The sequence below is a fragment of the Megalops cyprinoides genome, chromosome 9 (assembly GCF_013368585.1).
Source record: "Megalops cyprinoides isolate fMegCyp1 chromosome 9, fMegCyp1.pri, whole genome shotgun sequence".
In the NCBI taxonomy this organism is placed as follows: Eukaryota; Metazoa; Chordata; class Actinopteri; order Elopiformes; family Megalopidae; genus Megalops; species Megalops cyprinoides.
Window position 1 is genome coordinate 13,922,981 of NC_050591.1, and position 27,388 is coordinate 13,950,368.

The 27,388-nt window shown below is 47.1% G+C and overlaps 1 protein-coding gene across 2 annotated transcripts in view; it reads left to right on the forward strand.

The window, feature by feature from the left end:
- Positions 1–1,047: 1,047 nt before the first annotated feature.
- Positions 1,048–27,388, forward strand: part of pak4 (p21 protein (Cdc42/Rac)-activated kinase 4) — a 32,215-nt gene continuing 5,874 nt past the window's right edge. Inside the window, exons 1-5 of one of the 2 annotated variants that reach the window (XM_036536503.1) lie at positions 1,048–1,165; positions 21,539–21,763; positions 22,630–22,850; positions 23,307–23,718; positions 25,699–26,196. In XM_036536503.1, coding sequence (XP_036392396.1) covers positions 21,563–21,763; positions 22,630–22,850; positions 23,307–23,718; positions 25,699–26,196 — 1,332 coding nt within the window. In that variant the 5' untranslated portion in view covers positions 1,048–1,165; positions 21,539–21,562. Of the gene's footprint in view, positions 1,166–14,363; positions 14,672–21,538; positions 21,764–22,629; positions 22,851–23,306; positions 23,719–25,698; positions 26,197–27,388 lie in introns of those variants that run through there. The other variant, XM_036536504.1, reaches the window with a different exon arrangement.

Here is a 27,388-nt window from a genome sequence, read left to right on the forward strand (position 1 = left end):
GTTTAGATGGTTGTATCCTGTCATGGTGTATTGATCAATCAGGGCACACTGTGTCCAGGACACATGCATAGATAAGTTCAACCTCCCCCTGGGGACAATGGCTTTTTTAGCACCCTGAGAGACCTACATCCATACTTAGAGGCAATGGTGTCCGCCTTCGGAATACAGTACCTTGCTAATGGCTTTATATTTTCTCCCATTTTCAAAATTCTCAGATACATGTGGGCGGGTAACCCAAAGGTGGGCCTCAGATTAGATTGACAGTTCTGTTGCTGTGTGGGATTGATGCTGTTTAATCAGTACCTTCCACATACAGCATTTTCTTTTCACCATCAAATGATATTTAGGCATAAAGAATCAGCGCAGACCTGAAACTACATGAATAAATTACTGCATTTACTTTTTTTTTTTTTTTGGCAGTGAGAGACCCCTGATATATGGTCTAAGCAGTGCACATGAAGGTGTTTGCCCTTGCAAGGTTTTGTGTAGAGTTTAAACTTGGGTGTTTTAATTCAAACTGAAACAAAAAGAGGACATAGACAAATTACGTTACAAATAAACAGAACATAATATAATTTACATTGTAAATTATAAATGTATTATAATATTATTATAAATATGGTCAATTTTTATTTAAAGTGCATTTACACAGTTTCTGTTTTGTATGTGTGGTTCAGAGATGTCATTTCTCCAGGTTGCACTGAGGGGACGAATAAAACATTAACAAATGGACTGTCCAGAATTTCAAACATACATTATGCATCCATATCAACATTCGTAACGTCACCGGTCTACTTATGACATGATCTTGATTAATGGCATTTCTGTTTTATGTGAAGTTTCAAAGAGCATTAATCAAGGGAAAATGTTATTGAAATAAGTAATAGGATATAAAATGTAATGTAATATAAAATTGCTGTAGTTCATTCCTCCTCTCTGTCGATCTTTGGTTGCTAGGGTGCCCCTCCAATGGATTAGCGGTTGCTATGGAACTGGAGTGAGTCTAGTTTCCCGGATGGTGCTATCCCTGTCCCAACATGGCGACGAGAAAGTGAGGCTGGTTACGGCAGGGCGATATTGGCTAGCCAAATTACAATCGAGAAAAAGAAAGTAACAAGAAATTTCCATCGGTGCGCCAAAGCAGGATCACGAAGGAAATATCCAGGTACGACAGCAAATGAACTTTATACAGTGTTGCAATTTTCGGATTCTAATATTTTAACGGGTTAACGTATAGACGGGGGGAGTCATAAGACTGCTAGCAATCTAACGCTGGTGTAGCTAGCTAACTAGCCAGCTAATTCGTTGAAAGTTAGCGCTTCACTGCTGGCCAGCCATGAAGTGTAATGAAGTTAGCTGACTTCAACTCATTTTGTTCAAGAAAGATGTACTAACATATAACTTATCGAACTATCTGTTGGGTAATCAGTGTATTCTGAATTGTCGAGCAATTTTAATTTTTATTTATTTGCTGATTGGCTAGCGAACTAGCCAGAAAAAAGAAAGAAGATCAGGAAGAAAAGCGAAGCACGGTGTTTCATTATTTAGGTCAGATGCGTGCAAAGGAAGGACCAACATGCAGATTAACCAGCTAGCTAGCTGGCTGTAATTAGTTATCTTGCAAAATTATGACCAAAGCTGGTTGGCTGGCTGGGTAGCCACATATTAGCAAGTGCAATTGAGTGCAGCTAACTTGCTCCTATGCTGCTATCTAGCGTAACGTTTTTCATTTGCCAGAACAAGGTAGAAAGGAGCCCAGGTTAGCCGGCCACTACAGCTGAGGTCCAGTTGGTTAACGTAGTTAGTATGTGGTGACTAGCTCATGCTGGAGTGTAAGTTAGCTACGAACAGTCACGTTGACTGATGGAATTTTGGTTTGACGGCGTATTTGGACCCATCATTTCTAAAAAGAGATAAGCTAGACAGACATCTGGCTTTAATTAGATTGTGGACAATTTACTTGATATATTCATTTTCTGGGGACCGCATCAAACTGCAGTTTGTCGTCAATGTATGTGGCAATGTGCGCAGTAGCTTTGTCCTCAGTATTGATAACGCGTAAGGGACAAGGAAACCACACATGTATGTAGCATGGTGATTTCAGTTTATTAAATTATTTAGTCGAAGCCAGTTAGCTGTGACAGATATCTAACACACAACAGGTCTTTGTCATTTGGTAATAAAGCGGAAGAGACCATCTTTAAGAATAGAGGTTCATCTCCTTGAGACCAGGCAGTAGCTAAGGATTTGTCTTGCTGTGGACCTATTTTAGAATTCCTTAGTGACTGGTGATTGATGTGTTACATAAACATTTGTTCAAACAAGCAGAATTTACACACAAGCAAATCATTTATTCGGGCTCTAATGCTTTAGCTTAATTAGCTAACAAACTGGAATCCGTGTGTATTTGGTTACTAGCCGCAGGAGACCTAAACCTCGCCTTGAAAGTCTGTTTAATATTACTGTCTGACCATGCAGGCTAAGAGCAATTTTAAAAACGGTGCACTCATCTTTCCATCAAGTGATGGCACAGCGCGCACATACACACGCAGCATAATGGTTCTAACCAGGGTAGTGAGCTAAGAGCTGCCCTGTTGATTTCCTACTTCCTCGGCAGCTCTTTTCACAGGGCTCATTAAGTTGTTCTGCCGGCCGCCTGCTGTGTCTTGGGGAGAAATGCAATTAAGTTGCTGGGTAGTGACTCAGTGCGCCTGTAACTGTTCCTGCTGTGGGCAACATTAGGCTACTACTTTCCCTCCTTCCTGTTTCATTTTTTTGTAGTTTGTTGCTTGTTGGGGGTTTGTCTCGGTTTGCTAGTGGCTAGTTGAAATATTACCTCTGTTGTAGTCTTTAAAGTCTTTAAAAGGACTGAAGATGATACATGGTTCATAAAGAGTGGTCAGAAACATAGACCTCTGATTGTCCTTCACAGGTAGCAGGCAACTGACGCTTGTAGTTGATTTTTAGCCTGTTTTGGCCCCAGAGATGGCTGCCTGTTGTTACCCAGCATCCTCTTTTGCACAGGCCTTGGTCGACTTTGGGAGAATGGGAGGGGTTTTATACAGTTTCCCCTTTGCTTCGTTATGAAATGCACGCTGTGTCCACCTTCCAGTTAAGTCAGCCTTGATTTAATTGTGAAGAGAGATAATAGGTTAATGTCTGCCAGCGTGCTCTCCCCTGGCACTCTCTGGGCCAGTTTTCAGCAGGTGGGCTGCATTTCTCTCGACTGACACAAAGGCGGTCTGTATAGCTTGCCCTCTGACCCCCTGTGTCTACATGTTCCTCCGGCAAACTGGAAAAGAATGAGCCCCCCCCCCCCCCCCCCTTTACAGTGTGCTGTCTGGCATTCTTTCACCATGACCCATCTCCATTTCGCTCCTCTGATCTCTGGGGGTGAAGCCCTCGACACACCTTAGCCACAGTGCTGGTTTGCAGTGCGAGTTCTGAGGGTGAAGCCACAGCCATCTTAGCCACAGTGTTGGTTTGTGGTGTGAGTTCTCCTCACACAAACTATGCGGTCAAACTAACTGCTGAAAGAAGTGAGTATCTGCCGTCACATACCACTTTGGGTTTGAAATGTCTCTTCCCTCCTCCTCTTCTTTCTTCCATAATTCTCAATAGTACAGCTGAGATTCATGAACACCAAACACAAAATCTGTAGCTCCCCGTGAAGTTTAGAAACACCCAGGGGCCTTTTGTTGGATAAAAACCATCAGTTTGATAATATGAAGCCCCAAACAGCCCTCTTTGTGATAAGGGCAGTGTGTGATAGCAGTTCTTCATGTATGAGCTCACCCCTTGCTTACCTGTATTCATCAAGCATATTGAGTGCAGTCGAGGCTTGCCAGATGCTGCCTCTCACACACGCATACCCCCAGATTTGTTTTTTATTTCAGCTAGCTGAGTAGCCAAATTGCCAGGAGCCGTTTGAGAAACAAATCTTAATAACTCGTAGATCTCCCTTGATGGGGGGTGCCAGGGGAATGGGATCAGTGAGCAGGCAGGCCTGCACCAGTTCCCTCAACAGAAACTCGCTGTGTGGCAGGGAGAGGCAAGGCAGTGATGAAAGTTTGGCTTCGTGTTGCCAGTGACCTTGAGCGGTGGGCGAGAGGGCCTGGCAGAGTACCCTACCAACCGTGGGTTCTACTGCTTGACTTAATTGCGCTATTTACAGATTTAAAGTAATCGAAGAGCACTGAACCTGAAGCAGCGCTCTTGAGTGAGGCTCTGCAGCTGGTTCAGATCACTTGAACATTAATGGGTTGTTTTGTTAAAGTGGTCATACTTAAATTGTGTGTTTCTTCAAGCCCAAGTTGATAGAAAAATTGGAACCTAAGGGTTAATGTTACAGATGTTGGCAGTCCATAAGCTACCAAAATTTTGTGCTCCTTCACACTTTTGGCTTTCAGGTTTCTGTGTTCATATTTGCAGCGTGAGTCCGTTCACAGTCGTTTCAGTATGTTTACACTCGGCACTGTTTGCAGTTGTACATCAGATAGCTGAAAGCATGCAAGCAGAGGGCGTGTAGAACAGCGTGGTTTCCATATGACTTCAGGGTTCTCATGACTCAAAAACCCTTTCTCCTCACAGGGGAGTTCATCTTGTGTGGATGTTTCCTGGATTACAGGCAATAGTTTCAGAAAATACACAGACATCCTCTTTTACTTTGCCTTTTTACACCTATAAATTTAATGATTTTGGTCATTGGAAAAGAGGAACAAATCCTCATCCAAACTACCTAAAAAGTGACAATGTAGAAAGCAGTTCTTGCACCAGGCTGCTGTTGTAAGGTCTTTGCTAGCAAGGCTCAATAGCTGGTTTCAACAGGCAATAGCCTACATTTCTCAAGCATGTCATAGCCTGACAAGTGCTGCCTTTGTCGCTTTTTCCCACAAAGTCCTTATTTGTCTTCGCTTTGTCGTCATTTGACTATCATCATGAACTGAGGGCATTGATTCTGAGCTTGTCAAAACTTCTTTTTTTTCTCGTTCAGAATGTTCAATTACGTGGATTTATCGCACTTGGGTAAAATGAATGATAACAACCAGCTGGTGGGGTTCTGTGGAGTTCACCTAGTTACACGATCCTCTCCAGTGTTCTGACAGTATATGAAACACATTATTGTCATCAGGAGGGCTCTTTTCATGAGACAGCTGTGCTGAGCTCCCACACACAGGCCATGCCCCACTTCCACCCAGCGGTGCGTGATAGGGGAGATCCAGATGAAGCCTTCCTCTTGCTTATTTCAAGAGCAGAAGCGCTTGTCTTTTGGATGCTGCGGATTCAGTTGACCTCTGCAGCAAAACGCCTGCAGCTAAGCTCTTTTACTGAATCCTGTGCACGGTGTGGTTTTAACACAGAAGAGCATGTCTAGTAGAACGCATTTTCCATTGTACCGTGCACAGAGTCTGGAGATGTGGTGTAGCATTTGCTGTCAGATTCACTATTGAGATCAAGTTCAGTGGCATTTGATATGACCTTCTTGAGTAGGGTGACATTAATACGTCCGATACAGTTTGCAGATAAGGGAGGCTTACTGTTAAAGCAGGACAGTTTCACAGTTGAGGGCAGTGGCCATTTTTTTACATGTTCACATGCACCACTATTCTGTGCATTTTACTCAAAAAGTAGATCCCCTCTGAGTGCATTCTGCGGTACAGGATGTAGACAAAAGAGAATGGGAGACAGAGTGTGGGAGGGTGGGGTCTTCAGCACTGTTGATTCAGAGGGTGGGGTCCGTCTATCCCCCCCCCCTCCCCCTCCTGGCGCTGATAAACGTTTTTTGGGCCGGTGTGATGGGGGTGGCGGGCAGCGGCGCGCACTCGGTGCCGGGCGCTCCACGCATTCCTGGCATGCCTGAGTGACCTTGAGTGTCCTTCTCCCCCCACCCCTCCTCCCCCCAGCGGTGCAGCAGAGGCCCGAGGTGCACTGTATCACCCAGAGGCAGAGATTTACAGAGCCGACTCAGTCACTGTACCGTTCAGCAGTCTCAAAACGGACACAGCGGAGAGATTTACGCGGGGGGGCGACGGGCTTGTTCCTGCGCTCAGCTAGGCTCCAGGAGAAAGCCCTGCCTCTTGCTGCTCATATCACAGCGGAGATTTGAGGCGCAGCCAAGAAAGCTTGTGTGAAGCGCAGGGACGGTGGCTCGGCGCCAAGCCTCTGATTTGCATGTGACCCAGAGGGTTTAATTGGTCCGCCTCCTTATTGCTCAGTAGGGGGAAAAAAAGGCAAGGTGTCAAGGTATGTTTGGGAGTGGGATGTAATTTGTTGACTTCCTGCTCAGGCCCTGAGGCTTCAGTCATGTAATAAAGGGAGAAGTATGCTGTCTAAGCTGTATGTAGGTGGTGATGAATCTGTTTCAGATTTGTACTTTGCGCTGGGTTGCAGTGGTGCTGGTCCCTCAGCGGTAGTTTCAGGTTTTCCTTTCTCAGGTGTACTTGTTGTTCAGCCTTCGCTTCCTGTTCTTGCTGTCTCTTGGCTCCGCCTCCATAACGGGGCGCTTCAGCTTGCCCAGCTTCTGGATGCTTCTACCTCATCCTTATGCTTCGTTCCGCGCACAGAGCAACCACGAGCAGAACCGCAGCAGTGTGACTCGGTGGTGCAAGCACATGCGAGCAGCTCTTGGGTGGGACCTTGTTGTTGTTCCACTGCGCGGGGCGCCACGGGGTCACTGCTGCAAATAGTCCAGCTGTATAAATGGCTTCTGGGGAAAAGAGCAGGATTCGGGGAAAGAAACGCAACGTGAGTCTCCCCCCGTAAGACTAATAAATACAGATATCGATCTAAAAGCAGTCACCCGGAACCATCGCGAGCGAGAGAGGGAAGAGTTCTGTTTGAAGGAGTAGAACAAGCAGAACGAGGAATGGCGAGATGGTCGGTCCCGTGTCTGACCCGTTCCGGTCGGTTGACACCTTGCCACGTCCTCACATGTCCGATGAACATGAGGTCTATCACTGCGACCTGTCCCGTCAGAGCAACAGAGTCACGCGCACACGCGTACGTCGTTGGTTCGGCTCCCTTCGTCACCAACTGATCAGCTTCTTCACGGATGACCTCGAGCGGCCGTGGACAGCCGCACATATTAGCGGTTACCGCACGACCAAACGGCCACGCTGAAGCTGTAGGAGCGGACTGTGTTCTACCTCAGTGCGACTTTGAGCGCTGCACCTTGCCATCCACTTTCTCTTGTCCGCTCTGTTCACTGCGATTGTCCTCTTCGAATGGAAGTGAGTGCCATTGGGGCAGCCGTTGTTGTCCCATGGCTTGCCACTAAGGTGCTCACGTCTCAGCTTGGCCCATGGGAGCACCTCACACACCCCCCCACCCCTTCCCTCTGGCTCTCTTTCACACCCTCTCTAAAATACCTCCGCCCCATCTGCTCCACGGGTAGCCCACGGCTGCAAGAGCCACAGGCTAGCCGCCCGGCCCTGGCGAACAACAGCGTCCGTTTCCAAAAAGCATGACCTCACGCGCCAGGACTTGGAGTGGCCGCGGGGCTGGATCAGGGCTCACGTCCCAGTGATTCACTGATACAGATAGGAGCTGATCGAGATCTAAGCGCTGGGTGCGTTTGTGCTGATTCAACCGACTGCAAGATTAAACGAGAGCGCTGCTGCGGTTCAGCGTCGCGGCTTTCGCACGGGTGGAGGCGTCGTGTTTTGACACTTCTGCACGGCGAACCGCCATCATCCAGGCCCCCCACCCACCCTGTGCGAAACCGCTGTGCGAGGCGCTGTTCTGAATAACAACAGTGCGTGATCTGATAAATTGCAGGCCCTCGATCAAGCCGGGGCATGCAGTCCTCTACACGGCATAAAGGCCTTACACAGTGTACACAGGAGGGCACGAGATTCTGGGCTGTGACCGCGTTTCACCTCGGCTTTAGCTGCTGCGCCATGCATGAGTGGCGTATTGAATTGTTGGCGCGAAACAAAAAAGGGCACTTTTGTTTTTGTTACATTATGCGGGCATAACCCTGGAATAGTCGATGTGAGTCAACCAATGCTATTGTTCACCGTGAATACAAGCCCTGCCTCTGTGGGCATGAATAGAATCTCCTTACTGTATCTTATTCATCAAATGCAGAATCCCTCGTTGAGCATATGAGGACCTGTTGTGCAGTGTGGGACTCAATATTCATTTTTACTTTTTATAGAAGAAAATATCAGAATATGGCTGGGAAATGTTAAAGCCAATGCAGTCTTATAATCTGAAGCATAAACTCAGACGTTCAACCTTCTCTTCAGAAGGGTGAAACTCTATGGTACCGCTGCTGGTAATCCACTCAGATCAACTAAGCAACTCTATGGTGCTACTGTTGATGAAATTAGAGTAGTCTTACTTCCATGTTTAGTCTTTCTCAGTGGTCCAGGCTTGTGCAGTTATCATCCACTAGGACTAACTGTGAGATTTGAAGAGGTTTATGGAAAGGATCTCTGGGGATGGGCTTGGTTTCACTTTGCCAGTTCCTTCTGCATTTGAGAAATGTGTAGGATTTTGCTCCAAAAAGCAATCATTAAGTATGTCCAAGACGTCTGAGGGGAAATGGCTTGACATGACACACTGTTTATCACTTTGACTTTTCATCATATTTCATGCAGATATACTTGCTGTATTATGGTGCATAACAAAGAAATAAGTGCATTGTTCCTGTGTGACTGTAACAAGCACTTGAAGCATCTAGCTTTTTCTATCTGTAAGGGCACTCCAGTAGTGGCAGTGAATGTGTCATGTTCCTCAGCTGAAAGGGTCTTACTAGCCACAGTAAAATTTAATAGACCCTGAGACGCAGGTTTAAAGGTCCCCTGCCCTTCCTCACCAGCTCCTTGGAAATGGAGTCATATTTTCCCCATGGTTTGTGGTTGTGAAAGAAGCAGGTTTTTCCAGTTGGCAGCCTTGGCCCGGCAAGGAAAGGACATCACTTTCTTTCCCGTCCCTTTCTCCTGACACCTCAGTGCACCCTGTGGAATCATGACATTTCTTCAGTACTGTTTGTGCTAACTGTTTCTACACTTGGGCCCCGCGCATGTGCACAACTGCCAGACTGCCAGACTCGCAGAACTGAGACTGAACCCCCAGACACAATAATCCAGCAGTTTCACAGCGTTGCAGTGCATCGCTTTGATTCCTTCTCGAAAAGGGAAAGGCTTGGGGTGGGGGCGGGCAGCGATTGTTATTCCTCTCTTATTATTCCTTCTGGGCCTGGTTTTTGAAGTGCGGGGGTCTGCAGCTCCGAGGTGAAGCTTCCCGCCAGGCCCCCCGGCTTTGTGCGGTTTCCTGTTTGCATGGGAGAGTCGGCGGGGCGCCCGCTGGGTGAGGGAGGTGCTGCGCGGTGTTGCCACCCGAGCTCACAGAGGGACGTCCACCAGGGGCTGAAATGGCACTGCTGTCCCTCAACTGTGTGCTACGCACCTGCGCATGAAATAAAACCCCGCGGGTACAGTTCGGTGGGACTCGCCAGGCATCCTTGCGTGGGCCATTTACACGGTGTATGTGTTTTCTTCAAGCTTGGGTTTCATTTTCAAATGCAAATTGATATTTTCCAGAAAATCATTTAAAGCTGCAGTTAGATACTCCTTAGCGGTCATAGGAGGTTAAGAGCTGACTTTTTCTTTGAAACCTCAGTTATCTTTGAGGAAGTGGAACAGTGGGTGCTGTTTTTTTTAATATTTAAGATCAAACTGAACATGTGTAGTGCATAGGAAGCTTAGAATGCAACGTTTAATGATTGAACTCCCTCTGAAGTTATTTCTATGTTCTTTTCCCAAAATATACCTAGAGGTTACATGGCTTAAACTAGCCTGTGGGTTGTCTTTACCATTAAAAATGCTTGTTTGGGTGTGCTTGTAGAGAAATGCTGAAAATACTGTATTTTTGTTGCCTCTGGGTTTCTCTTTTGGAAGGTTTGAGTTTGCAGATGCATATGAATGAAGATTATTTACATTGCGAGTCTGGTCGTCCTCCTCCATACACCCACTCCCTTCTGGGGAGAGGAATAATGTCCAAGGTCCCCATACAGTTCTCAAAAAAATCTCAGCTGCTCTCTAGTTCCTAGAACATCAGCACAGCGAGAGGCTTGGGACCAGTCTCTCACAGCCTTCTAGTCCAAGGTGAGCGTATGCCACCGAGGTGAAACGAGGTTTTGTCTCCTATAGGAGGAGTCATTGGTGAATGATGCTGTTGTTGTAGTCCTGGACTCTGGTTTCAGTAAAATCCCCTACTGCAAGGGACGAGTCGTCTGTGCTAAGTGCTTTGTGCCTTTCACCAAATGGTGCCTTGTTACAACAGAGCTTGTGCCGTGCAGAGACTATAAGGAACCATTTGTTCATGTCAGCTGTCAGTGTTGCAAAATCCTAAAACCTCAGCGCAAACCAAATCTTTCTTGGACAGTTTGATTTAGCAGTCTTCTGCTTTGTTTCAACGGCATGTATTTTGTCATACATCTTGTGCTTTAAAGGACGTGTGGTAAACCCTTGTAGAGTCCGCTGAGTTCCCAGGCTCCTCCAAATGTTGCTGTATCAGTAGTACAGAACTGAAGTAGGAAATAATGCTTTGTGACTGGCAATCCATTGTAAAAGCTATTTGCCTTCTAGGCCTGCTGACCTTCCACATTCCTCTTCTAGACCTGGAAGTCTGCACTGATTGGCTAAGAAGGTGAATGCTTTGTTTGAACACTGCCTCTGGATTGGTCACGTGTGTGGCTGGAAACTGGCTCTGAGTACTCACAGTGCAGGGTTTAGCAATGGCTGTGGCCCAGATACCTGGCTCCTGAACAACTTCTGTTTGGGCCACTTAACCATTCTGCTTTTGCTTGGCTTATAATCATATTTGTCTGTATTTCTGCTGCTAAGGTGGCTGTAAAAAGCACATTTCAGCTTCCCTACTTGACTCTTTAAAATGCACAGGATTGACAGTGGTACATTTTCCATGTGCTTGAATCAGAAAACACTTGGCAGTCTTACAGTTGTGAACAGTTGCAACAGTGAATGGCTGTTTCTAAATGTATGATACTATATTGTACAAAAATGCTGTCTTGATTTATAAATGGCAATGCTAGATGCTATCACCATTGTTAAATGGCTTTAGTATTTGCTTTTATACTAGAAATATTGCTAATTTTGTCTTTTTTTTGTTTTAGCTGACTATCGGTTTAGTATTACATTTAACTGAAGAATTGGATTGATTTTCACTTGACGAAATGAAGCTGTTGTCTTGTTTCTCCTGTGGGAGGCCTGTCAACGTCCAAACTTAAACAGTGAGATAAATTATAGGTGGCAAAGGGGGGGGGGTCACAGTCACCCGTGACAAAACAAAGGGTGACACAACATTTGACAGAACCTGCCCAGTCTGCCAAACTGCCATCAGTAAATTGCAGATGCAGCATGACGTACTTTTCTTTTCTTTTTGCAATCAGGGCCTCTGAAATAAGTCAGTAATTAGCCACATTTAGCACACTTGTACTTTCAAAGCTTAACGTCTTTGTTCCAAAAAAAGGAGTTTTTTCCTTTTTATCAACCCTTTCGATTACTACTTCAACTGCAGTTCTCAGCTTAAATTGTTTACAGCATGCTCTTTGATGTAGTATGATGCAGCACTGGTGTTTTAAGAAGTAATAAAAAGGATAATGTGTGTTAGCTATGGAAACTAGAGAAAAGAAAAAGCCAGCTATTACAGCATGAGTTTGTGGGTATTTGGAAAAGACAAACATGCAGAGCACAATGGATATGAGGTTATACTTCCGAACAAGAAACAATAGCCCTGCTCATTTCTTTGATGTATACGTAGTTTCCCCACTGCGCTCGGAAGGGCTTGTTATTGAATGTTTGGTAGTGCATGCAGGCCCTTCTCTGACGCAGAGTGGGTTATGAACAGCGGGCCGTGCTGGGGCGGAAGGGGAGTGGAACGGCGTCTAAGATGACAGAATAATTATTTGTGAAGTTCCGTGGGAGTTTTTGTTTTCAAAGCTTCGAGCCCTTGTGCCTTCAAGAAATGCAAAAAAAAAAAAAAACAAGTGGAGGAGGATGTGCTAAGTTTAATTTTTTGAAAAGGTGGGAAGCGCCTGTCGTATAGGCTGGTTGGATGTATTACAAAATTGAAAGCAGTTTGTGCACATGTTCCCCATGACAGGGTTGACTGAGAGAGGAGGAGCACAAGTTCTCCCAAGTCGACTTCATGTTCTGATTTTGAAGGGGGTGTGTGTGTGTGTGTGTGTGTGTGTGTGTGTGTGTGTGTGTGGGGGGGGGGGGGGGGGGGGGGGATGGAGGAACGAGGGATGACACAGTTCAGTGATGTTTGTACACGTTTATGGTGTTGTCTGTTAGTTTTTGAATTTGAATTGAGCATGCTTATAACTGTTATTCCTGAGAGCAAAAGGCAAGAATAATAATGTCATAGGAAATTGATAGCATTTATATAACATTTGTCATGGATCTCTGAATGCTTTACAGTGAAATTGGTGACTCACAGTAACCCCTGACTCACCTCTAACATAGTCAGAAGCATGTAATGTCTCCTCAGAACAGATTGAGTTTAACTGCGTCAATCTGTTGCTTGCCCCTGCGTTTGCCTCAGTGAGTTTTCTTTCCCCATGCTTTATGGTTTGAAGTGTAGTTTGGATTTGAAAGTAAAAAATGAGTTAGAATGAAAAGGACAGCGGGGGGAAATGTTTTTTTTTTTTCAGAGATCAAGTCTTAATGTTATCAAACAAAACAAAAACAGGCATAAATTTGAATGTTCAAAATTACACCATATTTTAAAATTCGGACCAATACCAGTATTAATTGTTGGACTATTTAACCTATATTTATAATACAGTTGTGCTTTGTTATATAATGGATTAGTATTACTTAAATGTGTTTATTTTGTATGACTAAAACCCTATTGATCATCTGAAAGGATTTTTTTCTGATTTCCCCCAGTTTCTAAATAAAATAGACCACTATTAGTATTAGTACTACTATACAGTATTACCACATAAATCAACTTACGTGGAGAATGCGCAAGGGGCCTTAATTTATTTGCAGTGAATGTTGATTTTCTACTGAAACAAAGCTTTGTCCATGTCCACTGTCACAAATTAGAATTTCAAATTAGAGAATATGTTTAGAATTGGAGATAAACCATGTATACATTTTCCAAGACTCTGGTTTATATTTCGTTTGAATAGCAAAGTTTATGTGGAATGATGAAGAATAAATTGCTCTGTTAACATACGCCTTACCATACATTACTTCAGCCGTAGGCTGTTCTGAAGTTACAGTCCTGACAAATGGTGGTGCAAAGCATGGTGGCGTTTAGAACAGTCTGATTTGATATGATCTGTGGTACTGAGTGTGTTCAGATGAAGGAAAAACTTGTGTGGTCAAACTACTAGTTTGAGAGCAGAAAAGTCACATAGGACTTCATTGCATTCATTCAGAAAGTAATTATATTTAAGATACTCAATGTCCTTACTTCGTGCTCAAAGAAACTGTCGCTAAAGCCAGTATTATGAAGACCTTTCCGCAAGGTAACGTGTTTAGATCTCTTTTAACATGGTTTCTGTTTATTACTCACTCTGAATAGGTAAATGATTATGATTGATATATTTAGATTTCCGTAACGTAATCTGACTGAAGTTTCCTTGTGGCGATGCAGAGGTGAAGAAACTCCTCCCTGCTATCCAGATTAGGAATGCGACTGTGTCATCTCGTCTAAGCATTTTTACGTGGTGTAACAAGTTCTTAGTCATCACCGTTTGAATCCTTTGGGGGTTCTGAGTTTTAAACAACGTAATCATGCGCAGCTCTTAAGAGTAAATGACCTTGTAGACAAGCGAGTAGACGCGAAATTCCACCCCCTGTCTCCAGTTATACCGCTGTGTCTCCGCTGTCAGCAGAGGCAGTCCCACGTCTCCATGGCCACGCGTGTCCGGATGGGGAGTTTTGAAGCCGGGGAAAATTAACGAGCACCCGGGGCATTTCACAAAACGGCTATTAGTGAAAAAATAGACTTGATAAGCTGGTGTGTCATATATGATGTACATTGCGCAATCAAACATTCCTCGCGCTCTCGTCGTAAAAGATAAGCTGTAATTGTTGCGCAGCAGTTAACACAACACTTATATAAACCATTGAAATAATGAACAATAATAAACAAGGTAACCCGTTTGGGAAGTCTCGAACTGAGTGTTTAGACATATGATGCGCTTTTCCTAAATAATTTTGGCAGAAGTATGAGTCCTTTTAATTGCCATGGTGTGGTTTGGCGTACGGTGAGGTGGCATTGTTACTTTATGAAGTGGATGGATCCAGGGGCGTGACTTAGCCCGCTCGCTGCACTCCTGTTTCCCCGGTGACGTCACGATACTGGGCCCGCACTAGTGAAACTGCAGGAATGCGAGTTATACTATTTCTCCGTCTCCAGCGCTGTATCCTCAAGGAAATGCAGTCGAAGTCCACCTTATACATCGCATCGAAGTGACCTAACACCGTGTTATCGGAAGGATCCGCGTGTTATCAGTAATCGCTGGGGAAATTACTTTTTTATTGTTTTTCTTCGTCGCTTATTGGGGATTCGGTTCACTTTCAACACGAGGCTTTGCCCGGGATGTTTTCGCTGTTCCTCGTTTGTTTTTATGAGCGATCTTGAAATGAAACCAGGTGGACAACGGAGTTGCGCAAGAGCTGAGGTTAGTAGCTTTTTAAGTTGGCTAGCTAAGCAACGCGCAAGCGAGTTTGTCATGTTTGTTGACGCTTCCTTGATCGTGTCCCAACGTTCGCGAATTCCTCAGCCGCTCTAACGAGCACACGTCGTGAGAAAGTTAAATCCCGTCTGCGTTAATCTTTAATGAGTGTGTTTGCCATCTGAATGTTATCAGTCCACCGAAGGGTATTGTGAGAAGAAACTCATTCTAAGCAACAGGTTGGTTGTCTACCGATGACCGTTACCTGCTTGATTCTATATAGCTAATTAGCCAGATATATTCTGACATAATAGCACATTTCTTTCAGATTAGTCTGTACCTCTCCCAATTGTATTATCTTGGGCAATTTCCGACGGAACCTTTTTTCCTCCGCAACATGTGATTTCCAAAGGAACACATCTGGCTTCTATTCTCTCCTCCCTTTTGCATTGCCTCTCCTAGCAGCCTTTTATCTGTGGTTTTACCATGAGCTGTAATTTGGTTTCAGCCTCAAGAAGTGCTACCCTGCCAAGAATGTATTTTTGACGTTCAGAAAGTTCTGTCAAAGTTTGTGTACAGCTCACTGCACTCCTTGCGCAAAACATGGGCGTGAAGTCTTTTTTAACGAATTAGCAGAGGTGATACGTAATGGAATTCATGTTGTAGTCTGTTTGCATCTGAATCTCAATTACTAGCATTTGGAAATGGACTGGTGGTAGGTTAACAATGTCCAATGACACGTATGAAATGTGTCTCTAAGCCCTCTGTCTATCAGAAGGGCTGATAACAGTTTACTGTGGAGAAGTACACTTGTTTTAAGTTCCCCATGTGACTTTTCCCTGTTTTAGCTGTGCCTCTGGTGTTTAATATTCAGAATTTTATATCACAATTGTCCTAATAGTCCTAATTATATTGTGATGGCCATTCAAAACCATTGTAGTTTTTTACTCTACTTTATGTTGCTTTGAATGAGCATTTTGAAATGATATATCATAATTAAGATGTTGCTAAACTGTGGCTTCTGAATCTGCTGTTGCTGCTACAGGCTTGAGGATGTGTGCAACCCTTTTTCAAGGACTGCCACATGTTTTTGTTTTGTTTCTCCTGCATAGCATAATGCATTGGGTGCAGTCCGTCATCACATCCGTGTTGTTTTCCCTTCTTGTGGTTCAGGTTTTAAATGTCCCTGAGACCTGGCTGTGACAGGCCTGTCTGTTCTGTGTCCACGGTTTATCTAAGATAGGGGTGAGAGTGCAGACATCCATCAGTGACAAGTATGCAAACCTGCAGGTATCCACAGCCGAGTAGGTTATTCGTGTGAAATGTCCTAAGTGTCAGTAGGCTGACATAACATGTGTCGCATAGTTAACGGCTGGCTCATTGCCGCTGTTCCCGAGAAGTCAGTGCAAGAAGGAATGCCATCTGTGGCCATGCAGACACACTTTTTTTTTTTTTAGAGTCACCATCATCACTTTTGATATCGGGTAGGCCTCCGGGCCTGCAGTGAAGGAGTGCTGGGAGGTGAAGTCAGCGCCTTATCTTAATTTGTCCATTTCGATAATGGCCCACATGCGTCCCTCCACATCTGGGACCCTTTGGCTCGGTGGGCTGGCTTTACCCTTTGAGCCATTTCCAGGAAAGTAAATAACAGGTGTAAAGTGCCCTGTTTTTGGCGCAGTAGCTGCCAGGCTCCCTCTAAAGCCAAACCTGAAATCGCTCGCAGTGTGTACTCAGGTGGCAGCGGCCTCTTCAAGCAGCAGGCCTCCAATTAGAGAGCAAACAACAAGAGGAGCTTGACTGTAGGCATAAAAAAAACCAGAGCGTTCCCTGATTTGGGTAAGATTTAGGCCGCAGCATGGAGATAGGTTTTTGGCTCCTGCTACCTGAAGGTTGTGAGTTTGAACCTCAGGTGTGTGGCTCTGCTACAGTTTCCATCAGCTAGCACACATAGTGGCACCACTGAGTGCCACCCGTACCAGCTGGTCAAACGGAAGAACGTGAACAACGCAAGCCGCCCCCCTGTAAGGGCACCCCCCGTTCCAATTTCTCTCTGACATTTTAATTTGCCCAGCGTATTTGGGATGTGCTCACACAGGCTCGTTATGCAGTGTGCTAAGCGTCAACAGTGTACGTACTGCAAGTCAAAACGGGGCCAGCGGTGCGGTCGGTGTCGGATTGCAGACGTTATCCGCGTGGCATCTGATGAGTGTGAATTATAAGGTGCTCCCCTGTTCACGAGAGCGGACCCAGTCGTCTTTGTTTACTCCCTGGAATCTCGGAGCTCCTCTTTGTTACGGTCACGAGCGGGAGCCGGATAACGGGCCCGTGCGAGGCTGAGAAGAAGGGAGTTTGTGTTCCAGCAGAACGCATTGTCAATTCCCAGATTTGGCCGCCCCTGTTGGTCAGACAGCGTCTCAGGCAACAGCCCACCCCTGCTGCAGCCGGTACAGAAGCGCCTTTCTTGCTGTTCACCAGTGCATAATAGTATGCTAATGGCATGTTTGACATCACAGGGAAATAGTCAGCTCTGTGGCTCGCTCTTTGCGTGGGGTTTTTCCCCCTCCCCGGGCTGTTTGTTGTGGATTTCTCTTCTGGGACACAGAAAGACATTTTGTCGTCAGGAAGCAGTAATGAAACAGGCCTGTAAGCGTGGCTGTAGGACTGGTTGGACGGAAATCTGACGCAGAGCAGGGGGCAAAGCGCTGCGCTGTGGGAACTGCGGAGAGGCGAGAAAAGACGAGCCGCGGCGCAGGTGCATCGCACAGACACCTGCCACACACTTTCTCCTCACCTGCTCAGCTGTGGGAAGGGAGGCCCCACCTGCCCCTCTGCTGTTCCCAAATTCAGCTGTAGCCCGGGGCTGTGTCAGGGCGGGAGCAACATCTACTGTCACTCACACACACATTCACACTTCACCTGCTAACACCCAGTTTCCCGGTGCAGAGAGAGCACTGCTGGACTCCCGCTGTTTCTGTTTTATTTATCGTTTCATTTCGTTTCATTCTAATGTCTCTTATTCTTAACACTTGAGTACTTCACAGAACGTTTGAAGAGCCTGTTATTACATGCCGCATTGCGATACCCACCAAAAGCAAAAAGCAACCAGAAAAAAAAATCAAATTTACACATTTAAGATTCAGGGGCTGTTATTAACGTGTGGAATACTGCATTGGCATCGTAGTTAGTTCAGGCTCCTTTATGTTTTGTTTTGTGTGTAATGAGTGTATCGCTGGCTGTGTCACTAAGTGGAGCTTCCATGGTAAATATTTGGACGGTACATCAAAGCTCCAGCCCTGGTCTCATCACTGTTTGTTCCCTCGGGACAGACTCTAATAAACATGGAGGAAATGGTTGATTGTTACGCTGCGTGTGATAACAGGCTTCCAGCACTGGGTGGATTTTTATGGGGGTGTTAGCTGTGATGTCGTCAGAGTTATATGAGAAGCCTCTGTCATCTGTATAATGTGGTCAGCACTGCTTTGGCTTTGCACTTTTGACATGGCAAGCTGAGGTTTACTCCTGAACAGCGCTCTATTGTGAAAGACTGGCCCTGGCCAAATGGTTGGTGGAAATGTTGCATAATTTTAGAAATTATAATTAATGAGAACTGAACTTTTGAACTTATGTACATTTTTCGTGTTGGTGCCAATGTAGGAACTCAACAAACATCTTGATGTAGGAAAGTCTACATTCTTGCATTTGTTTTCATCTTGGTTAGATCTGTTCTGTTAAAGTACCTGATACTTAACAATTGCATTCCTAAGAATCTCTGGTGTATACTGACCAGTGAAATATGATTGCAGGACACAGATCTTCAGGGATTCCTTCTACCTCTATAGCCTTAAGCAGGTTAAAGAGATAAAACTTGAGCCACTCCCGGACAACAACATGCTTTCATATGCCCATGGTGACATTTTAGCATGCACAGCGCCATAGCAAAATGCCTCCCCGGCAGGCTGACGCAGAGAGGTACTTATGACACGACGTTCGTAAAAATTAAACACAACTGCGGTGCTATTTTCAGTGTAGTTTTTCAGTGAACACTTCCATTCCTGTGGAAGACCTCTTCCCAACAACCCTTGCACACCCCTCAACAAGGAATCACGTAGAGGAAACGCCAGACTGTGCACTCACTCTCTAACGGGGAGAAAAAGAAAAAAAAAACAGTAAGCTTTTCCCCAGCAGAATCAGTGATTTTAGAAGTCTTGGATGTCTATGTTAATAGATTCTCTAACTCTAACTCATTTGGGGAGTATCATCACTGCATAAAGCCTGTTCGCTGTTTGATAAGCGAAGCTACTTATCTAAGGTCTGGATCAACACGCCCTGCCGTTCCCTGCTAACCCTGCACATATGCGTGCACGGACGTTAGCATTGTGCAGCATGGAATTTGCAGGGTCACTGTTGACCACCGAAAGCAGTTGGCCGTCGGATGGGCCCCCTGCCCGGCGTCCTGCGCTATCCACTTCCCGCCTCTGGCCCTGCTGGGGAGGAGGATTTGCTCAGACGGGCGTATCAGAGTCTGGTGTTTGGACTGAGGGAGTGTCTCCTTTGATTTGCCCTGGGAGAGGGGCAGAGATTAGAGGGAGAGGCGATCAGTCCTCCTCTGAGAAAAAGCAAACCTCTGAACACTGCTTCTCTCTCTGCGGGTTGTTAGGCTATTGATTTTGGCTAGAGGTGAAGCACCCTCCTTTTCCTTTGACACGTGTGCGTTGCTTTAAAATCATTGCGGGTGCTTGCTCAAACACAGAGACCCCCGGGGTCATGATTATGACAGACAGATTTATTTAGAGAGTCAATTCCGTTGCAGTGCAGCCTCGCCTCTGCAAGATAGACGCAGTTCTGAGATGCTGTGTACCTGGTGGGGACAAAAAATGTGTTTGTGCATAAGGATGTTTGCATGTGGTATGCCTATGTACATAACCATCTTTACGATGAGATATTAAGCTAAGGTTCTGACTCACTGAGGACATTGAAGGTTCCAGGGCATTTTTTTGCAGGGCGTATACAGTTCCCTGGACTTTTGACTAATGCCCAATCACTGTCTCTCTGGCCATCTAATAATCCCTGAATGTAATTGGCTAAATAATTCCCTCCCTCTTCAGTGGCTGATGTGTGCTGAGTGTTCATGTGCAAAAATGGCTGCAGTGCATCGCCCAGAGGGGTGTGACACTTTTGTGGCGGTTGAGTGTGTGCGTGAGTGTGTCTTGTGAGAAGGGTGTGAGGGGCAGGATCAGCTGCAGCAGAGGTGGAGGGGGGTTGGTGACAGGAGTGTCCAGGCCCCACGCGGTTTGTGACGAGCCCAAGCAGTTGGGACTTTCTGCGTTGGGTGGGGGTTTGAGTGTCAACCACAGGCACGCTGAGGCCGGACCCTGTCAACAAACAGGAAGCCATCGCTGCCGGGGCTCTCATGCTTTGAGATTTTAGCAGAATAGGCAGAGTCTGAATGTCAGTGCGTTTGTGGCCTTTCCAAGCCTTTTTACAGCTTCGCTTGTATCCCCCACAAAGCAAGCTTTGAACGGAGCCGACGCATAGCCTGGAGCTTATAGGTATGCCTCCCGTTCATAAACGAATCCACCAGCTTTTCCCTGGGGACTTATTAAAATGGTCTCAGACTATTGAAACGGCGGTGTGAACCTGGAAAGGAGAGTGTTTCGTAGTATTTTCTCGTGTTTCTCAAGCACGACTAATCCGATTTACGTGTCTATGCACCTCGGCCGTAAATCAGAAAGCCGTGCAAATCCAAGGCAGTCAGCGGAAGGTGTGGCCGTGCGGCTTTGCTTCAAACGCTTTCAGGGCTGAAAGCGGACCCACGATGGAACCCTGTACTCCGCTCTGTGTTAACCCCCTGAAGAAGCCCTCTCAGGAAGCTGCTATAATCATCCGCCTCATTATGTCAGATGAAGGGCTGTTACTGGTCCTCACTTGTCTGAAAAACCGAATGGAAATATAAGCTTACGAGCTTATAAGATGCATGAGCTTGCTGTAGATTTATGATGTAACTGACTTTGAATCTGTTAGTCAGGCATCAGCTTGTTTACTCAAAACCTTAAAACTGTTTCCAAGTTGAACAAGTGGTAGATCAGACTACTACTACTGGTGAGCAAACCGAAGCTGTTGGTTATGTCAGTCATCTTTTGAGTTTGTCATGTTTTGACTGTGTCACCTATTGAGTTGTGATAACAGATTTGCGGTGCATTTAGTAACAGCAAATGGCTACTGCTAAGTATATAAAGTGTCAATGTATCCAGGAGCTTTTACCATTATAAAAGTTAGTTCATAATGGTAAAAGTTAGTTAGCGTTTACCATTATACCAAATTAAACCCTGCTAACCTTTGAGTATAGAGGAGCTTGTCTTGTTCTCTTTTTTCTTAACTGTACGTTAATCTCTGTTTTAAATGACCTCTGCAATGTGAATTTAAAGAAGTGCATGACTCCCACACAGATGGCTTGCTTTTGCGGCAGAACCCCCAGCTGTTCCTGCCATTTTGAAACGAGGCCGAACGGCTCTTGGTCTGTGTCGCTCTCTGAGATGTGGAAGGAAACACATTTGTCCTTAGAGGGGCCCTGTCCCCTTCTGTCACTCTCTGCTTGGCTCTCTGTCCCTTCATATCTGCAGTACCGACAACAGTTCACACAGACGGCAGTGTTACGGAAGCACGGTGGGTTTGGGGTCCCCGCCGAAAGCTAGCGTTCCAGACTTGTTCAGCGCTGCAGATTGTTCAGAAGGTGTAACATTCCAGTTAACGTTCTCTGGCAAAAAACCTTAAATTTCTTGTTACCCACACAGTCCTTAGCTCTTGTATTTTCAGGCGAGAGACGAAAGAGACAGTGAAGTAACGGAACGCCGTGTCTTCTCTCCCCCCTTTCAGGTCTGATGCCCGCCGGCCGCCGCCATGTTCACTAAGAAGAAGAAGCAGCGCATCCAGATCTCGGCGCCCTCCAACTTCGAGCACCGCGTGCACACGGACTTCGACGAGCAGGAGCAGAAGTTCGTGGGGCTGCCGCGCCAATGGCAGAGCCTGATCGAGGACACGGCCAAGAGGCCCAAGCCCTTCATAGACGCCACGGTCATCACCACTGTGGAGCCGCGCAAGGTCAGCCGACACCCTGGGCTCCGGGGTTGAGCTTGGGTTCGGTGGGGCTTCTGGGAGTGTTTGTTTCCCTAGGTGTTTGTTCATAATGGGCCCAAACATGGTTTTCGAGTTTCTGTTCTTAGTCTGGTCAAATTTGCACATGGTAGGGTTACAAATGGAAGTGGTGGCTGCGGTTGTGAATTCTGCTAGATGCCAGGGTTTGATTGCATTGTGATTTCTAAGAGCTTTGCAGATCCCGTCCCTAGTGTGTCCATAGCCGCTGAGAGCAACAGATAACTCACAGACACTGTGTCCATGCTGTCCAGGTCTGTACCCAGCCGTCACATCAGTACAAATTTAATCTTTTCTGAAATTTTGTCTGAAATGCAAACAGGGAGAGCAAGCTCACTCCTCTGTATGTGTACAAGTGAACCAACGCACAACCATGCTCAAGGCTGTGTGGTACAACCACTACAGAAACCTGATCAACTTGTCATGAGGAGCTCAAATAAAGCTGACCCACTCACATGTTACGGTCATGAAAGTCTACATTTGTGTTTATATTTATTTTGAGGATGTTGAAACAGTTGTTTTTCAGCTGAATGGATTTTGCTTATTTTTGGTAAAGAATGCAGTTTTTCTGTGGTCTGTGGATTATGGGGGTTGAGGAAGGATGCGATGCGCCGGGAGGACAATCGGTGACGCGAGTGTCTCTGAGAGATAGCTATACATCAAACGCGCGCAACGTGCAGGCCGAGCAGGATGTGACTGCGTCTGAATGTCTCGGAATTTCAAACCGAAAACAACTGCCAGCCCGGGGAGTGTCACCGGCGCGGCGTGTGGCTTCTCTGCGGTCTCACTCTTCTCTTCCCCCCTCTCTCCCTCAGACGATCGTGAGGGGCAGCAAGATCGGGGTGGACGGCTCTCTCACCTGGCTGCTGGACGAGTTTGAGACCATGTCGGTGACGCGCTCCAACTCCCTGCGGCGCGGCAGCCCCCCCATCCAGCCCAGGCGCGACTCGGGTTCGTCCGTGGGGGGCCAGGAGAACGGCGAACCCCCCTACCGGCCGCACGGCCACCCGGACCGCCACGGAGACAGCAGGGAGAGGTACGCTACGTGTGTGTGTGTGTGTGTGTGTGTGTGTGTGTATGTGTATGTATGTATGTATGTATGTGCGTGTGTGTGTGTGTGTGTGTGTGTGTGTGTGTGTGTGTATGTGCGTGTGCGTGTGCGTGCAAATGCTTATGTATGTTTGTGTGTGCATTTATGTGTGTCTGTGTGTGCGCGCGCATGTATGTATGTGTGTTTGTGTGCACGTGTTTGTATGTACATGTATGGATAGATGTATGTAATGGGGGGTAGTTAACTAACGTTACCCAAGCAGAAAGGCAGAAAGGTTAATGAACATGACATGTTCTTGCCCTTAAAAGCCTTAGAATTACGTGAACTGGTTAAGAGAATGGAGCTTGGGAGGGCTGTGCTCAGTTTTGTTCCCAATGTATCTCTAACTGGGATGGATGGAGTAGCAATCTCTCTCTCTCCCTCCCTCCCTCCCTCCATCAGAGAGCGGCCCAGACAGGAACACCCCGGAGCAGACCCCCGGCAGTCCCAGCGGCCGTCCACCCGCGACGACGCCCGCCCCCAGCAGCAGCCCCGGGGCCAGGAGCCCGGCCGCCACCGGGATCGCCCCGGGGCCCCGCCCGCGCCCCCGCACAGAGACCGGGAGCCCCGCGGGCACGCCGACCAGGTGGTGCGCAGGGAGGGGGCCAGCGACAAGCGGCCCAAGTCCAGCTACACAGGCCGGGACGCCAGCCCCCAGTCCCCCCGCGACAAGAGGCCCCTGTCGGGTCCCAACATCCGCACCCCCAACCTCCCCGTCACGGAGGGGGTGATGAAGACGGCGCAGCAGACGGGCCGGCCCTTCAACACCTACCCCCGCACCGACAGTGACGGAGGCAGGAGCCCCAGCAGCCAGGTACTGAGAGAGAAACATTTCAGTACATTACGTTACATTACATTACATTACATGTATTTGTCAGACAGCACAATAGAACATAAATGTGTCTATTGAAGTTAAATGAGCAACAGTGTCAGACCAGGCTAACCACCAGTGAGTGTGAGCGTAACACCATTCAAGCAGTACCACAATTTAAGTGCAATGTGACTCGGCAACAGAAGCCAAATATACTACAATAAAGCAGTCACTAACACAGAATCTGAAATACATCACAACACTACACATAAAATAAAATATCAAATGCTAGAGGTAGCAGGGGTTAAGGGGTGGGGATTTCACATTCAGGAGCTCCTTGACACTCAGGGAAAGGGGGGGGGGGGGTCCTGCTATTACTTACACGTATGAATGTGATGTGTTAATGTGATGCGATAGTGTGTGATTGAGCTTCAAGCAGTGCGTATCAGAGCCGGTAGGAAAGGGAGCCACTCACACAGAGAGAGGGAGAGGAGCGGGGTGGCGGTTTGGGTGGGATCGATGTGTCGATTTGTGGAAGCTGGTCAGGGGTGAAATAGAAACATTGATTCTGAGCCGGGGTTAGAGAGCGTGACCGGCTCAGTGGCACAGCTAGTTAGAGGGCTGAAAAAGACAAGGCAATAAAGTAGGCTTACTGGGAATTTATTTTAATATGCAAGTGTTTATGTTTGTGTGAATGATCCATTTTAGCAGCAGTACCATTGACAAATAAGGGAACACCGCTCTTCTGAAGTAACTGCTCGAAGTACTGGCACACACACTAAGGACTTTAGCTCCGTGAGCTGAAATCAGCACATCTCCCATTAATCGTGATAGTAGTCATACCGGGATGTCTCAAAGCTGTAGAAACTGTCCAATCCATCCAACCTCCTATCAACAGAAATACCTGCCTCCAGAACTTGAATTCTGATGTGTAGTGACCAGAACCAAAACAGAATGGAATGAGTGCACTTGTTTCCCAAGAGATGAACAGTCTCAGTGCCTCTCGTGGATGGGTTTTCTGATGAGTAGTATCATGTTCGTGTCAGTTTAGTTCGGTGCATTCTTCCATCCACATCTCAGGGTCATTTCAGGGTAGATCACTCAAAAGCTTTTTTTTTTATTTGCATTGTATGTTGGCTTTATTTTACAGTTATTTCAATGGGGAGGGTAGGATTTACATGTGCTATCTGAGGTCGTGAGTACATAACCCTGATGTTTAAGTTCGAAATAATGGGGAAGTCATGCATTTCATGAATTTTTGAAATGCACAGTGCTTTCATGGCCTCAGCCCTTTTTCAAACGGAGGGAAAGCTGTATTAAACATTGTCAGAGTGCAGTCACCTTCATGTTGTCTCGGGTTGTATTCGTGCATGTTACTGAGAGGCTATTTCCCCCCTCTTTTGGCTCAGTAGAGAACACAGCAGGGAGTGGAGAGGTTAAGAGAGCGCTGTCTGCGAGTGTGGGTGTGGATAATGCCAGCACCAGTTAAGTCAGCAGGCATTCACGTCGTTTCATATATTAGGAAAAACATACTCATGTCTGCAGATGATAGCATGTTACTGGGTGTATGGTGCAGTTTACCCAAACAACGCAAACGTGGCTGGTTAGATCATTGTTTTTAGCCCGTGACTCACAGCGCAACTGAAGAAGTCTCATCTCAGTGTGACTGTTTAGTTTATTTTCTGGTTGTGGGAGACAAGTCCCCAGTGCTCGCACAGAGCTTTTTCCAAACAAAATGTACCAAGCTCTGTTGTCAGACTCTTTCTCTTCTGGACTTCTTGATTTGCTTTGTTAGTTGTTCACTGAGACAGGCAAAGACAGGGATGATTTTCGGCATTGCAGAAATGTAGATGAATTCTCCCTTGCATTCAGTGTTTAAGAAGTAACGGTAATGGAAAAGGTGGTACTGAAGAAATGAGCATGTTCCTTTCGCGCCCATTGACAGCCCCTCTCCCTCCCCCTTTCTTCCCCTCTCCCCCGCAGGAGCTGAAGCCCAGCAAAGCTCACGAAGCCCCGCCCCACAACGGACCCTCCAGCGGGCCGAGCTGGGCAGCGGTGGGCGGGGGCAAAGTGCCGCAGGGGCAGCCCAGGGGAGACCCCCACCCACACCACTCGTCTCACCCGGCCCTGGGCCCCGAGCCGCCGCAGCCCCACCCCCACCCGCACCCGCACCCCCAGCAGCACCAGCAGCCGCAGGGCCCCGTTCCCCGGCAGCCGGGGCCCCCGGCCCCCGGGCCGGGCCAGCAGGGCCGCTCCCCGCAGAGGGAGCCCCAGCGGGTGTCCCACGAGCAGTTCCGCGCCGCCCTGCAGATGGTGGTGGACCCCGGCGACCCGCGCACCTACCTGGACCACTACATCAAGATCGGGGAGGGCTCCACGGGCATCGTGTGCATTGCCACCGTCAAGAGCACCGGCAAGCTGGTGGCCGTCAAGAAGATGGACCTGCGCAAGCAGCAGCGCCGCGAGCTGCTCTTCAACGAGGTGCGGACTCACCGGCACTACAGCCACACTGTTATTCCCATACACCGGCACTACAGCTGCACTGTTATTCCCATACACCGGCACTACAGCTGCACTGTTATTCCCATACACCGGCACTACAATCATACTGTTATTCCCATACACCGGCACTACAGCCGCACTGTTATTCCCATACACCGGCACTACAGCCGCACTGTTATTCCCATACACCGGCACTACAGCCGCACTGTTATTCCCATACACCGGCACTACAGCTGCACTGTTATTCCCATACACCGGCACTACAAGCACACTGTTATTTCCATACACCGGCACTACAAGCACACCGTTATTCCCATACACCGGCACTACAAGCACACTGTTATTCCCATACACCGGCACTACAAGCACACTGTTATTCCCATACACTGTTAGTACAGGCACACTATCCTGCCTACACACCGGCAATACCAACGCAGTGTTCCTCCTACACACCAGCAGTGCCAGTGCACTGTTATGCCCACACGCTAGCAGTCCGGATGCACTATTCCTCCCACAAACCGAAGTAACGAAGCCCAGTTCTTCTGCATACACACTAACAGTATCAACACACTGTCTTTCCTACACACTGGCAGTACCAACACACTGTCTTTCCTACACACTGGCAGTACCAACACACTGTCTTTCCTACACACTGGCAGTACCAACACACTGTTCTTCCCACACACCGTTAGTATCCACATGCTGTTCTTCTTTCCACCCCCCATAGTACCAACACACTGTTCTTCTGCCTACACAGTGGCAGTAACGATGCAGCGTTCCTCCATGCTGAGGCTTGAGACACCAACATGTCGCTGCTCACTGTTCTTCATAGTTTATCGACACAGTCCGTCCCTCGCTGTAGTGACACATTTCCACTTCCTGACGGTGGCACACACAGTAACTTACCGTGCCAAGGCTTACTGAGAGGCACTGGCTTAGCGTGACAGCTGTAGAGTGGCAGCCAGCTCAAGCTCAGGCTGGCCACAGACTGCATAAGTAGCTCACTCAGCACTTTGCACAGAAGCCGCAAGGCTGTGCCTCTGCCACTAGTGAACACGAGGTTCACAGACTCCTATAAACCGAAGGCTCTACTGTGCTGCTTTTACTCACAGTTTTTGTTTCTGTTTCTGGGTAAGTTTGGATGAAAGCGAAAGCCAAACACCCCCCAGCC